This window comes from Chiloscyllium plagiosum, unplaced genomic scaffold (genome assembly GCF_037043375.1).
Source record: "Chiloscyllium plagiosum isolate Xiang-an unplaced genomic scaffold, Cpla_swu_hap1 HiC_scaffold_13, whole genome shotgun sequence".
NCBI classification, from domain to species: domain Eukaryota; kingdom Metazoa; phylum Chordata; class Chondrichthyes; order Orectolobiformes; family Hemiscylliidae; genus Chiloscyllium; species Chiloscyllium plagiosum.
The window spans coordinates 77,417,928-77,432,360 of record NW_028270151.1 but is presented as its reverse complement, the minus strand read 5'-3'; the positions used below and the strand labels follow the sequence as shown (position 1 = coordinate 77,432,360).

Below are 14,433 nucleotides of genomic sequence, written 5' to 3'. Positions count from 1 at the left end.
ACACAGGATCAATGTGGATTTCACCAGTTTCCCCATTTCCCCTCCCCCAAATTATCCCAGTCCCAATGGTCCTACCTGTCCACCCTCCTCTCCTGCCTATAACTTTCAGCCCCACCTTCATCTACCTATTACTTTCCCAGCTACCTTCTCCCAGCCCCACCCTCCTCCCATTTGTCTTTCAGCCCCCTTGGTCCACAAGCCTCATTCCTGATGAAGACCGTATGCCTGAAACATTGATTCTCCTGCTCTTCGGATGCTGCCTGACCTGCTGTGCTTTCCCAGCACCACACTCTTTGACTCACACAGGAAAATAGTAGACAAATCTCACAACCTCGCTGCGGGAATCAGTTTAATATCATTTACTCTTTCATTAAGTACAAGTACAATTTCTAATTTATTTAGAGCATATAAGCATAGTATGTTTTACTAACATTTATTAACTTAAAAGACAAAAGGACTACCCTCTCTTAATTAGGCAAGCAGAGCAGACAGACACTCTTAATCCTATCAGAAGTAGCAGTCAGCATGTAAAGTCGTAGAGTCGTAGAGATGTACAGCACAGAAACAGACCCTTCAGTCCATCTCATCCAAGCTGACCAGATATCCCAACCTAATCTAGTCCCACATTCCTCCAAATCCTTCTTATTCATATACCCATCCAAATGTCGCAATTGTATTAGCCTCCACCACTTCTTCTGGCAGCTCATTCCATGTCCCTTAGGTCACTTTTATATCTTTCCTCTCTCACCCTAAACCTATGTCATCTAGTTCTAGAGTTCCCACTTTGTCTATTTATCCTATCCACGCCCCTCAGAATTTTAAAAATCTATATAAGGTCACCCCTCAGCCTCCAACACTCCAGGGAAAACAGCCCCAGCCTGTTCAGCCTCTCCCTGTAGCTCAAATCCTCCAACCCTGGCAACATCCTTGTAAATCTCCTCTGAACCCTTTCATGTTTCACAATATCCTTCCGATAGGAAGGAGACCAGAACTGAACGCAATATCCCAATAGTGGCCTAACCAACATCCTGCACAGCCGCAACATAACCTCCCAACTCCTGTACTCAATACTCTGACCAATAAAGAAAAGCATACCAAATGCCTTCTTCATTATCCTATCTACCATAGTGACTCCATTTTCAAGGAGCTACGAACACACACTCCAAGGTCTCTGTTCAGCAACACCCCTTGGGACCTTATCATTAAATGTAAATGCCCTGCAAAGATTTGCTTTCCCAAAATGCAGCATCTCACATTTATCTGAATTAAACTTCATCTGCCACTTCTCAGCCCATTGGCCCATCTGGTCCAGATCCTGTTGTAATCTGAGGTAACCCTCTTCGCTGTCCACGACACTGACAATTTTGGTGTCATCTGCAAACTTACTAACTGTACCTCTTATGCTCGCATCCAAATCATTTATGTAAATGACAAAAAGTAGAGGGCCCAGCACCGATCCTTGTGGCACGCCACTGGTCACAGGCCTCCAGTCTGAAAAAGAACCCTCCACCATCACCCTCTGTCTTCTACCTTTGAGCCAGTTCTATATCCAAATGGCGAGTTCACCCTGTATTGCTCACCAATGTCCCATGGGGAATCTTGTCGAACGCCTTACTGAAGTCCATACTAATCACGTCTACTGTTCTGCCGTCATCAATCCTCTTTGTTACTTCTTCAAAAAACTCAATCAAGGTTATGAGACATGATTTCCCACGCATAAAGCCATGTTGACTATCCCTAATCAGTCCTTGCCTTTCCAAATACATATACATCCTATCCCTCAGGATTCCCTCCAACAACTTGCCCACCACCGACCTCAGGCTCACTGGTCTATAATTTCTTGGCTTGTCCTTACTACCAATATTAAATAGTGGCAATACGTTAGCCAACCTCCTGTCTTCCAGCTCACTTGTGACTATCTATGATAAAAATATCTCAGCAAGGGGCCCAGCAATCACTTCTCTAGCTTCCCACAGAGTTCTAGAATACACCTGATCAGATCCTGGTGATTTATCCACTTTTATGTGTTTCAAGACATCCAGTACTTCCTGCTCTGTAATTATTCAAGATGTCACCATCTATTTCCCTACATTCTATATCTTCCATGTCCTTTTCCACAGTAAATACTGATGCAAAATACTTGTTTAGTATCTCTCCCATCTCCTGCAGCTCCACACAAAGGCTGCATTGCTGATCTTTGAGGGGCCCTATTCTCCCCCTAGTTATTCTTTTGTCCTTAAATGTATTTGTAAAAACCCATAAGATACAACAATGTAACACCATAGTAATGGAATTCTAATATTTCTAAGAACTAAAGAGGCTATTGTAAGAGCTGTATTTTGGTATTCTATTGCTGCCTCGATGTTGTGCTACTGCAGTTGTTGAATAAAGAAGCTACTTTTGCCACTCACTGATTTCAGTCATCATTTGAATGCGATCCCACAAAACAAAGTGAGATATTGGATTAAACGTGTATTGAAGTAGAGTTTTTATAAGACTCTTGACATCAAGTAACATTGTCATCAGGGTTTCCTATTGTCTGGATATGAATGGACATCATAGAAACACTTCATATCAATAATCTATGTCAGCAATATTATCAAACAAAATTTGACACCAAGCCATGGAAGGAAGTATTGGGGAAGGTCAGAAAAACTGGGTCTGAGTTTGGGTCTTGCTGGAGGAGGGAGTGGTAGCGAGGTGGAGAGGTATTAAACCCCTGAGTAGGAGCTGAGCTATGACCCTTTCACATTCTTCCTTACTTATCACTTCAAAGGGAGTTGATCTGTAACACTTTCTTGTATGTATTGCCACAGAGCAGAAGTAAACCACTGTTCCAAAAGACCTTATGTATCTTTTGTCCCTTGATGGAAGCTGGATCAACAAGCTGTTGAATTGACTGCAGCAACTTGCCTATAACTTCCCCAGCCCTACGTATGTTACTGCCTTCCTTTGATTGTTATATTAACCCTTGGAGCAAGCACGAAAGATTGTCAATGCTAGCCACAAACTCTCTATTATGGCTGAAAAATTATGCACCCCTTCCCAACTATAAGCACTATAGGAAACAACATCACTCTGCTACACTATTAAAAGCCTTTAAGACAAGGAATGTGAAACATCATTGATGTCAGCAGATTTAAAACCCTTTTGGACAAAGAGAATAAAGCAGTACTGATATACTGAAGAATGAAAATCCTTCAGAGCAATGAGAGTGAAGTAGCACTGAATCACTGGAGAACTGAAAAGCTTTAAAGTAAGCAGAGTAGACTACAATATGAAGAAATAGTAGCATAAATAATATTGTTGGGAAGATTTATTTTCAGAGATGGGTCAAAAAGAACACAGAATTGGAGAAAACAAATTTTGACACATAGAATTGCTTTCAAACTAGATACTAAATTAAATGATGAACTGGTAAACAAACATTTTGTATTAATTTGAGACTGCAGCTGATGCCACTGCAGCTTGCCAAGGCATAAGAAAATACATAGGTACATTTGATTAAGTTTTATAAGCTTTTGATCGTTACTTTAATCTTAGAAACTTTACTCCTTGAAGAATTTTAATTGAAGAATTTGACATGCAGGAGAATTGATAAATAATTTCATTAATGACCTCGACAGATGAGTGGAAAATTGTGACTATGAAACTTTAAAGAGATAGAATTGTTGTTGAAAATACTAATGAGTCTTTGTCAAATTTATTCCATTCCAAAGAAGATTTAGCTTTGGAGAAAGCCATTTTAATGGTAAGTGAAGCAAAATTCCAAAAGCAGCACAGATCAGTCCTCAGTGGAGAAGGACAAACCGATCACAGGAAAGCAACAGAATCCATTGAGTTCTTCCATGTATAAAAGCCTGAAAGATGCACATGATAAAGCAATACAGACCATCAGCCAGATGTGCAGTTACTAAGAGTCAGTCTCAATGCCTTGGAGTAAGGAAACATGCCAATTTATTAAATGAAAAATATATTATTTTGTTTACAGTATGACTCCTCTTCACAGCAGCTCTGGCTTGAAACAGTTTGACTCGAAATGTTAACTCTGCTTCTCTCTCTTTGGACACTGTTGAGTTTCTCCAGCATTTTCTGTTTTTATAAAGGACCAAATGTCTGTGTAGTGATTAAGACCGGGTAGACATCATTGACTATGAGATCCTTGATTGGGTCAGGTTAACAACCCCAATCAAAAGGCACCAGCTGATCAATATTAATTAGGGATTTAGAATTGCCTCAGTCCATTTGGCTGACTTCAAGCTGACTGGCTACAGCCAGTGTACTGTGCACAAGTAAATAAAGGGTGACTTGGTGCTAGGATACCATCCTCTGTGCAGTTATTTCAGACTGGTTCAGCAGAAATGACATTTTCCACAAAGGACGTCCAAGAGATAAAATGTCACTCACCACTTAACAAACCTCATGGGATCCAGAACAGAATCAAATTCAACAATCCTCAGGCCAAAGACCCACTGATCCTCCAAGTCTGAAAAGTATGTATTCTGAAAGAATTATGAAACCAACAAACTGTCTGAATTTGTCAAAACAAACAGTCCTGGGTGACTTTTGTTGGAATAGTGGATAAATGTAATTATATACATGAATGTTAATTTTAGTTAAAACAATACTGTAAAATTGTTGTGGTTCTGTTCGCCGAGCTGGAAGTTTTTGTTGCAAACGTTTCGTCCCCTGGCTAGGCGACATCATCAGTGCTTGGGAGCCTCCTGCGAAGCGCTTCTTTGATGTTTCCTCCGGTGTTTATAGTGGTCTGTCCCTGCCGCTTCCGGTTGTCAGTGGTATACCAACCACTACAGCGGACAGCTGGAACTGACAACCGGAAGCGGCAGGGACAGACCACTATAAACACCGGAGGAAACATCAAAGAAGCACTTCGCAGGAGGCTCCCAAGCACTGATGATGTCGCCTAGCCAGGGGACGAAACGTTTGCAACATAAACTTCCAGCTTGGCGAACAGAACCTCAACAACGAGCACCCGAGCTACAAATCTTCGCACAAACTTTAAATACTGTAAAATGTTCTGAATGGGTTAATGCTGAAGACTGTATTAAGCGCCAACCATTCTGATAATGTTAAAGGACTTGATTGAAGAAAGGCAGAATAACTTAGGAACTCAGAGGGGATAGATCTGTTATCCTAGGTCTCCAAACAGTTTTAGCAACTCACTAATGTAACTTGTACCTGATTGCTATCATGCAATAAAGCGCATTTTGCTTATGGTGACAGCCTATTCTGATTAGACTATATAATAGATTTCCTCTAACTGCTATAGACCAAACAAGCTGGCAGATCCAGTCAGAAAAGGAGGATGGTGGTGTCTATCTGGCTAGCCACCTACTGGCTGTGGTTATTTTCACATGCTCATATGATGGAGTTTCAACAGCAGATGAGCTGTGAGAGGGGTGAGGTCAGACAATGTAAGCGGTAGATGCAAATGGTCGCACTGTGAATATAAGGGTAGATACTCATTGTAGTGACAAGGTAGCTAATAATCTGTTTTAATTTAGACAGCTACTGGGAAATGACATTTCAGAGAATCTCTACACTGTAGAAGCAGACCATTCTGCCCATCAAGTCCACACCAACCCACCATATCCGGAGATTCTATGAGAAATTTAGCATGGCCAATCCACCTAAACTACACATCTTTCGACCGTGGGAGGAAATCCACACAGACATGGGGAGAGCATGCCAACTCAACAATTGCCCAAGGGTGGGATTGAACCCAGGGCCCTAATGCTGTGAGGCAGCAGTGCTAAACACTGAGCCACCGTGCCATCCCCAAGTTATAATGCAACACGTACACCTCCCAGTGCAGAATTTGGGGAAGGCACACCATTTCCAAACCTCCATTTCCAAGTTGCTGATAGGAACACTTTAGGAACCTGCACTCAGACAACGTAACATTATTTCTATTTGGGTTGGGCTGGGAAGACAGGATAGGTTGAATTATTGGCATTTATGAATTAATTACAACCACACCAACACACTGCCAAGTTAACACCTGAAGTACCGTGCTTCACCCAGTTTGACCTCTCGTTCTTCAGACTAAAATTGGAAGACATTCATTCTCCTGTTTTGTCAGAATGATAATTAGTCAAAGCACTATGTAATTAAAGAAAAATTCAGATTCTCATCTTTAATTGCATTTAGTCATATGCCGAAACTGGGATAGTTGACAAGAGCTGAATTAGTCACTGGATGAATTAGTAAATCTCAACTTCAATTGTGCAATAAAAACAGAAAATTCGGAAAACACTCAACAGGTCAGGTAGCAAGGGGGAGGAAAAAAGACTAATTGCGAACTCATAAATTTTGTAGCAAGATCAGTACATTAGCAATAGTATGGGACAATAGATGAAGAAACATCTGTGAGAGGGAGGAAGAAGAGAAAATGAAACTATGGTGGTGTACTAAGCAAAGGAAGATGGTGGAACAAATGTGGAAGTAAAATAAGGTCCAGGGGCATTGAAAATGGTTACAGAACATCAACAGGAATGTGAATGATGGTTAAAATCTAAAGCTGCTGTTTTCAGAAGGCTGCAAGTTGACAAAAACGAGGTGCTGTTTCTCAAGCTTAATGAGCTTCATTATTAAAACTGAATTATTTCAACACTGAGAGGTCATTGAAAGACAGATGCAAATGAACTGTTCTCAAATTAGTTGAAAGTGATTCAGTTTTTAAACGTTTTAGGTGTAATGTACATTATGATCAGGTGAGTACTCAAGTAACACAATACTGAATGAGATAAAACTCCCACTCGCCGTGCTGTGATGTCATCTCCCAGCAGATAAACCAGTTTTACAAAGTTTCTTTGCAAACTGTCTGGCCCAACCTGTTTCTGGAATTCTTGAAAAGAAAGCTAAGCATTAACTTCGTTTAGGGACTTTGGAGGCGGGAAAGGAACGTTTACACAGCAGCTACGAATACAGAGAGTTTTCCTTCATTCCATTTTTAAAAAGTTAACCCAAAATTGAAACTAATCAACACATTAACCCAGGAGAATAGTTGAGAAATCAGTGTCCAAGAAGCATAGTATCATGGAACTTGCAATACAATAGGCAGTCATTTAGCCTCTCATACCTAGTGTTGCTTCTATCTGTTTCAGCTATCTACTCATGTTCACACATACATTCATCCTTTTCAAATACTAACCCAATGCACCTTTCTATTAGGCTGTAACCTCTTCCTTAGATGGCCTTCTGTGCTGATACATTCTGCATTCCAATACACCACTGTGTAAAACAACCCCCTCTTCAATCTGCTGTTATCACTTGTCAATGAATGGAAGAACTGTATTTGTTTGTCAAAATGTTTGTCATTTTAAAATCCCTATTAGACATTTTTAATTTTTTTGTTGAAAAAAGCCAAATTGCTTTCATTTCACTTAATAGCTATAATTTCTCATTTTTGTCACCACTTGGTTGCACCTTCTCGAGTTGCGTGGTTGCAGTAACTATGCAGATATAATCTGATTGAGCAGTGATTGCATTCCAAAGGCATTTAATGCATGCTGCTTTTATTTATAAGCATCATTTTAAAGATTACCTGACTTGAAGCTTGACATCTATTGATTTCCAGTTGACAAGCCTTAACTTTAAAATTCTCATCTTTGTTGCAATAAACCCTCCAAGGGCTTGTCTTTGTATATAACCTTCGTGTTCTACAATCCTTCAAGATCTGTGCATTCCTCCGATTCTGGTCTCTTGCAGATCCTTGTTTTTAAATAACTCTAACACTGGTGGTTGCAACTGCCTATATTCTAAGTTCTGCAGTTCCCTCCCTCCACTCTTCCACCTTTCTGTCTCTCCTCCTTTGAAGTTGCTCTCTAAAACCTACTTCACTGCTTAAATTATTGACTGATGCATTGTCCTGTGGCTAGGAGTTGAATGTTATTAGATAATTTGCTTCGATGTGGTTGTACTAAGTTGATGTTACCAAGAATTCAATTATATGACATAAAGTTAAAGGGAGGATGAATGGTAAATTGATTGATGGGCAGGGAATGACAAGGGTGTTGTTCCAATTAGATAGGAATTGAAAGTGATGTAAATTAGAGGTTACTGGTAGGTCATAAAAGTATATAAGCACAACCACACAAATATATTTCAGCATGGCAAAGACATTCTCAAATTGCACAAAATTGGGATGATCAGCACACAGTGGGAAGGATCCAGAGGGATGAAGCAGGCGGGTTAGAACATGTAGTTTCTGTGGAATAACAATTTTGAGAGTAAACAACAAAGCAATTACAGTTTCAAATATTTAATATTCAGAAAGTGAGAGTGCAGGTTGATTAAGCATTAAGTAAAGGCTTTCAAGGTTTCAAAAACAGTTGTATAAGCCACAAGAGGAAAAAGATTTTTAAAAAGTCATGGAGGGCAATGATTTAATCATAACTAGAAGACTGATTACTTCAGTATAATACACATATTAATACCAGAGGGAATAGACAATGTAGATTCATTAGAATGGCTCCAATGGCTCAGTGATTAGCACTGCTGCCTCATAGCACGAGGGACCCAAGTTCGATTCCAGCAGTGGGTGACTGTCTGTGTGGAACATAGAACATAGAACATAGAACAATACAGCACAGAACAGGCCCTTCGGCCCATGATGTTGTGCCGAACATTTGTCCTAGCTTAAGCACCCATCCATGTACCTATCCAATTGCCGCTTAAAGGTCGCCAATGATTCTGACTCTGCCACTCCCACAGGCAGCACATTCCATGCCCCCATCACTCTCTGGGTAAATAACCTACCCCTGACATCCCCCCTATACCTTCCACCCTTCACCTTAAATTTATGTCCCCTTGTAACACTCTGTTGTACCCGGGGAAAAAGTTTCTGACTGTCTACTCTATCTATTCCTCTGATCATCTTATAAACCTCTATCAATTCACCCCTCATCCTTCGCCGTTCCAATGAGAAAAGGCCTAGCACTCTCAACCTATCCTCGTACGACCTATTCTCCATTCCAGGCAACATCCTGGTAAATCTTCTCTGCACCCTCTCCAAAGCTTCCACATCTTTCCTAAAGTGAGGCGACCAGAACTGCACACAGTACTCCAAATGTGGCCTAACCATGGTCCTGTAAAGCTGCAACATCACTTCACGACTCTTGAATTCAATCCCTCTGCTAATGAACGCTAATACACCATAGGCCTTCTTACAAGCTCTATCCACCTGAGTGGCAACTTTCAAAGACCTATGAACATAGACCCCAAGATCCCTCTGCTCCTCCACCTTACTAAGAACCCTACCATTAACCCTGTATTCCGCATTCTTATTTGTCCTTCCAAAATGGACAACCTCACACTTGACAGGGTTGAACCCCATCTGCCACTCCTCAGCCCAGCTCTGCATCATATCCAAGTCCCTTTGCAGCCGACAACAGCCCTCCTCACTATCCACAACTCCACCAAACTTCGTATCATCTGCAAATTTACTGACCCACCCTTAGACTCCCTCTTCCAAGTCATTAATAAAAATTACAAACAGCAGAGGACCCAGAACTGATCCCTACAGAACTCCACTTGTAACTGGGCTCCAGGCTGAATATTTACCATCTACCACCACTCTCTGACTTCGACCGGTTAGCCAGTTTTCTATCCAACTGGCCAAATTTCCCTCTATTCCATGCCTCCTGACTTTCCGCATAAGCCTACCATGGGGAACCTTATCAAATGCCTTACTAAAGTCCATGTACACTACATCCACTGCTCTACCCTCATCCACATGCTTGGTCACCTCCTCAAAGAATTCAATAAGACTTGTAAGGCAAGACCTACCCTTCACAAATCCGTGCTGGCTGTCCCTAATCAAGCAGTGCCTTTCCAGATACTCATAAATCTTATCCCTCAGTACCCTTTCCATTACTTTGCCTACCACCAAAGTAAGACTAACTGGCCTGTAATTCCCAGGGTTATCCCTATTCCCTTTTTTGAACAGGGGCACAACATTCGCCACTCTCCAGTCCCCTGGTACCACCTCCGTTGACAGTGAAGACAAAAAGATCATTGCCAACAGTTCTGCAATTTCCTCTCTTGCTTCCCACATAATCCTAGGATATATCCCATCAGGCCCGGGGAACTTGTCTATCCTCAAGTTGTTCAAAATGTCCAACACATCTTCCTTCCTAACAAGTATCTCTTCTAGCTTACCAGTCCGTTTCACATTCTCCTCTTCAACAATACGGTCCCTCTCGTTTGTAAATACAAAGGCTGGACAAGTGCTGCTTGTGACCCCACAGTGTATCAAACTACTGTAGGAATGCCTCATGCAGTTAGCCCTCTCTTTCAGTGATCAGCTAATGCCAACAGTAAAACAGTAATCCTTAGCTTAATGTTGCACATTCTCCCTGTGTCTGCATGGGCTTCCTCCCACAGTCCAAAGATATACAGGTTATGTGAGGTGGCCATGCTAAATTCCCCAAAGTATTCATGGATGTGTAGGTTAGATGCATTACTCAGAAATAAATATATGGTAGGGGGATGGGTTACTCTTCGGATGGATATGATGTGAGCTTGATAGGCTGAAGGGCCTGTTTCCACACTGTATGGATTCTAGTTCTGTATTAAATTATAGCTATAATGAGAGACTTTAGATTCTTACATTGGTGTACAGAAGGCGAAAAGGATAATTGGCAGATGATATTCCAGTTCTACATGCTTTTGATTGCATGAATCAGGAGTTGATAACATGAAGTTGCCAAATATAAAATCGTCACTGAAGAGAAATGTATTTTCTGATCAAGTATGGGATAATCTTCTTCACTTGTTTTTCAAGTAAATATCGTTACAACTTTTAAAAGAGTTTTGAAGTAAAGGACAATAGGATGAGTTCTGCATTGTTGTAGCAAAGAGAGAGCACTGACAAATGAGCCTAATGGTTCTCAATCTGGCCTGGAGCCATTTTGATGGCAATTCTTTTCTCTTACTAAGTTTTATGCAGAAAAAAAAGTATTTGTTCATGGATTGTGGGTGTTACTTGCAAGGGCAGCATCTATTGCCCATCCCTAACTGCCCTTGTGAATGTAGCAGTAAGTCATCTTGAACTATTGCAGTCCATGGGTGTAGGTTGACCCATTGTGCCAAGAGGGAGGTAATTCCAGAGCTAAGGATTTCTGTTTTACTGTTGGCATTAGCTGGTCACTGAAAGAGAGGGCTAACTGCATGAGGCATTCCTACAATAGTTTGATACGCTGTGGGGTCACAAGCAGCACTTGTCCAGCCTTGTGACTGGCAACAATGGATTGTGGTTTGATTGACAGCAAAAAAAAAAGAGATAAGGGACAAGTCTGACAGCTTATTTTGAGGTAGATTTATTTTAGGTGATGGAACAGAATGCCACCCTACATTTATGTAGATCCATTGCACCAGAGGTGTTACAGTTCAACTGTATGAACAATGATAACAGAGATGAAGGAAACACCTATTGCAGTTCAATCAACTGTCAATATACCTGTAAACAGCTGATAGAGAAGGATAACATAAATAAAATAAATGATAGACAGACTCTACATTGGGTGCTCTGTTAGCACCTGAATAAACAGTGGAGCTCAGAAAGCCTATGTTTTCAAATAAACCTGTTGGACTATAGCCTGGTGTCATGTGATTTTATTTTACTTTTTTCTACACCAGCACCTCCACAACACAAATATCTGCATACTTAGGGTTCACCTTCACCAATGAGCATTTCAATGGATCGATGCTCAATAGTGTACTGACGGTATTCATTACTCTCCATATACACTATTCAGGAGCTCAATAGTTCAGTGCACTACATAATACGACTGGTTGTTATTCCCTCATTATATAGTCTATCTGATCTCTGAGTGGAGCACAAGTTTGTATTATACTGACCCATGAGTCCTTAACTTTGTAATGTTTCAGGCCATGTGTTCACCATAGAGTTGGTAATTTTATGCCAGTTACTTAGTTAGAGAGGCCGAGAGCTCTCACATCTGCTTCTTACCTGGGTTAATAAAATTGTTCTGTTGACAGTAAACAATGGCTCCTTTAAGAAGCTCCTTCAGGATGTTTATGACTCTGCCAGGGATGATGTGCCCACAGCACTGGGACGACTCTGGAAGTGGATGGAAAATGTCACTCCCAGTCCATTTGCTTTCACTCTCCTTAGGGACAGTCAGGTAAGCCACCCCTTTCTTCGGGACGGCTTGATGGCTGATTCCATCTGCAATATAAGGGGTGTCGCAGCTCTCTTCAACTCGCAAGGACAAATCGTTGAACCACAGACACACCTCCATATCCAGCTCATCAAACTGTGTTCTGATGGTGTAGTCAAAGCAAGCATGCGCTCTTGAGTAGTCCACCTGGAACCTATAGTCCTGCTGCTGGACCCTGTCGAGAATCGTGAAGAGTATGTCTTCACATTTCTGTATATCAATGACCTTTATGTCGTGGTAGGCTTTTATCCCTGACAAGTATCTTTGGTACCAGCCCAGCCTGTCACTATTTGAAGACCACATGCTGGCAGTGTCCTGAAGAATACCTGTGGCCCTTTCTGAGTGTCTCTCGTCCTCCTACGAGCAGCCCGAGGTGTGTAAAAGTGTAAAGTTAACAAAAACTTGAGGACTTTTTAGCAGCTTTGGGCGGGATTTGGGAGTGCCACAGCTCAGATGGAACACCGTAATACCTGTAAGTGAGGGCCAGCCAATTTTTTTTTCTTCTGGGAAGAAAAGGGGCTGACACAAGAAACAAGGAGGAGAGACAGCCAGGGAAAATCTTTAAATTAGCGAAGGGAAGAACAGCCTTGACTTTTTACCTTGGAAAAGTAACCTATTGCCTACCCAGACTGATGGGAGTAATGTCACTTTCATGTGCCTGATAAAAAGGGGAAAGGAATTGAAGGCTGAGCATCTAGAGTCATAGAGCCATGCAGCACAGAAACAGACCCTTCGGTCCAACCAGTCTATGCCAACCCAAACTGAAGTAGTCCCCCCTGCCTGTACTTGACTACCCCCCCCCCCCCCCCCCCCCCCACACACACACACACACACCTGCAAGTGGCCCATATCCCTCCAAGCATTTCTTATTCATGTACTTATCTAAATGTCTTTAAATAACTGTAATAAATCTAGAAATAAGCCTGAATCTCAGGAGCTGCAAGATCCACACTATTCTCAGTCCACCATTTTAAAATTTAAAATGTTTAATCTGAACTGTTTTGAGACTTCTCTCAGTGGTTTACAGTTTGCAAACTGAGGGTGTCTTAATTAGTGGTGGAAGCAGATTCAGTTCAAGTGAAATCAAAAGGGAATTGGATACACAGTTGAAAAGGAAAATGGTGTGGGCTTATGGGGAGACAACAGGACAATGAGATAATTGGATAGCTTTTTAAAGACATGGACACTATGTGCTAAATTGAAAAGTGTGGCACTGGAAAAGCATAGCAGATCAGGCAGCATTTAAGGAGCAGGAGAAGTGATGTTTTGGGCCCTTCATCAGGATTGTGAGTTGTGGAAGGGGACTGAGAAATAAATAGGAGGGTGGAGTTTGGCAGGGGGCAAGGTAGCTGGGAAGGCGATATGTAGATGCAGGTGGGAGAATGAAGGTGATAGGTTGGAGGGGAGAGTGGAGCAGATAGGTGGGAAGGAAGATTGACAGGTAGGACAGTTCAAGAGGGCGGTGCCGAGTTGGAGGGTTGGATCTGGGATGAGATGGGGGGAGCAGAGAGAAGGAAACTGGTGAAGTTGATGTTGATGCTATATGGTTGGAGGATCCCAAGGTGGAAGATGAGGCATTTTTTCTCCAGGCGTCGGGTGGCTTCAATTTGGTGGTGGAGGAGGCCCAGGACTTGCATGTCCTTGGCGGAGTGGGAGGAGGAGTTGAATTGGTCGGCCACAGGGCAGTGGGGTCATTTGGTGCATGTGTGCCAGAGATGTTCCCTGAAATGTTCCACAAGTTGGCATCCTGCTTCCCCAGTGTAGATGAGACAACATCAAGAGCAACAGACACAGTAGATGAGATGTTTGAGTGTGCAGGAAAATCTCTGCTGGATGTGGAAGGGTCCTTTGGGGTTTCAGATAGAGGTGAGGAAGGAGTTGTGGGTGCACAATTTACACCTCTTCCGGTGGCAACCGAAAGTGATGGGGGTGGAGGGTGGGTTGGTGAGGGGCTGGGGGGTGGTGGAATTAATGAGGGTGCCGCAGAGGGAATGGTCTCTGCGGAATGCTTATAGCGGTGGGCAAAGAATATATGTCTCTGGTGGTGGAGTCTGACAGTAAGTGGCGGAAATGGTGGAGGATGATGCATTGTATCTGGAAACTGGTGGGGTGGAAGATGAGGACACAGTGGGTTCTATCTTTGTTGCTGTTGGAGGGGTGGGGTCCATGGGCTACATGGCCTCTGTGCTGCAGCGTATGACTCACAGAGATAGACTATGCGATGGCC

The 14,433-nt window shown here is 42.2% G+C and overlaps 1 protein-coding gene across 1 annotated transcript in view; it reads right to left on the bottom strand.

Annotated features, from left to right (window-relative positions):
- LOC122556276 (protein mab-21-like 4) overlaps positions 1–12,588 on the bottom strand; it is a 29,231-nt gene extending 16,643 nt beyond the window's left edge. Inside the window, exon 1 of the mRNA XM_043702903.2 lies at positions 11,996–12,588. Within this exon, the coding sequence (XP_043558838.1) occupies positions 11,996–12,509 (514 nt within the window). The 5' untranslated portion in view covers positions 12,510–12,588. The remainder of the gene's footprint in view (positions 1–11,995) is intronic.
- Between the last annotated feature and the right edge of the window lie 1,845 nt (positions 12,589–14,433).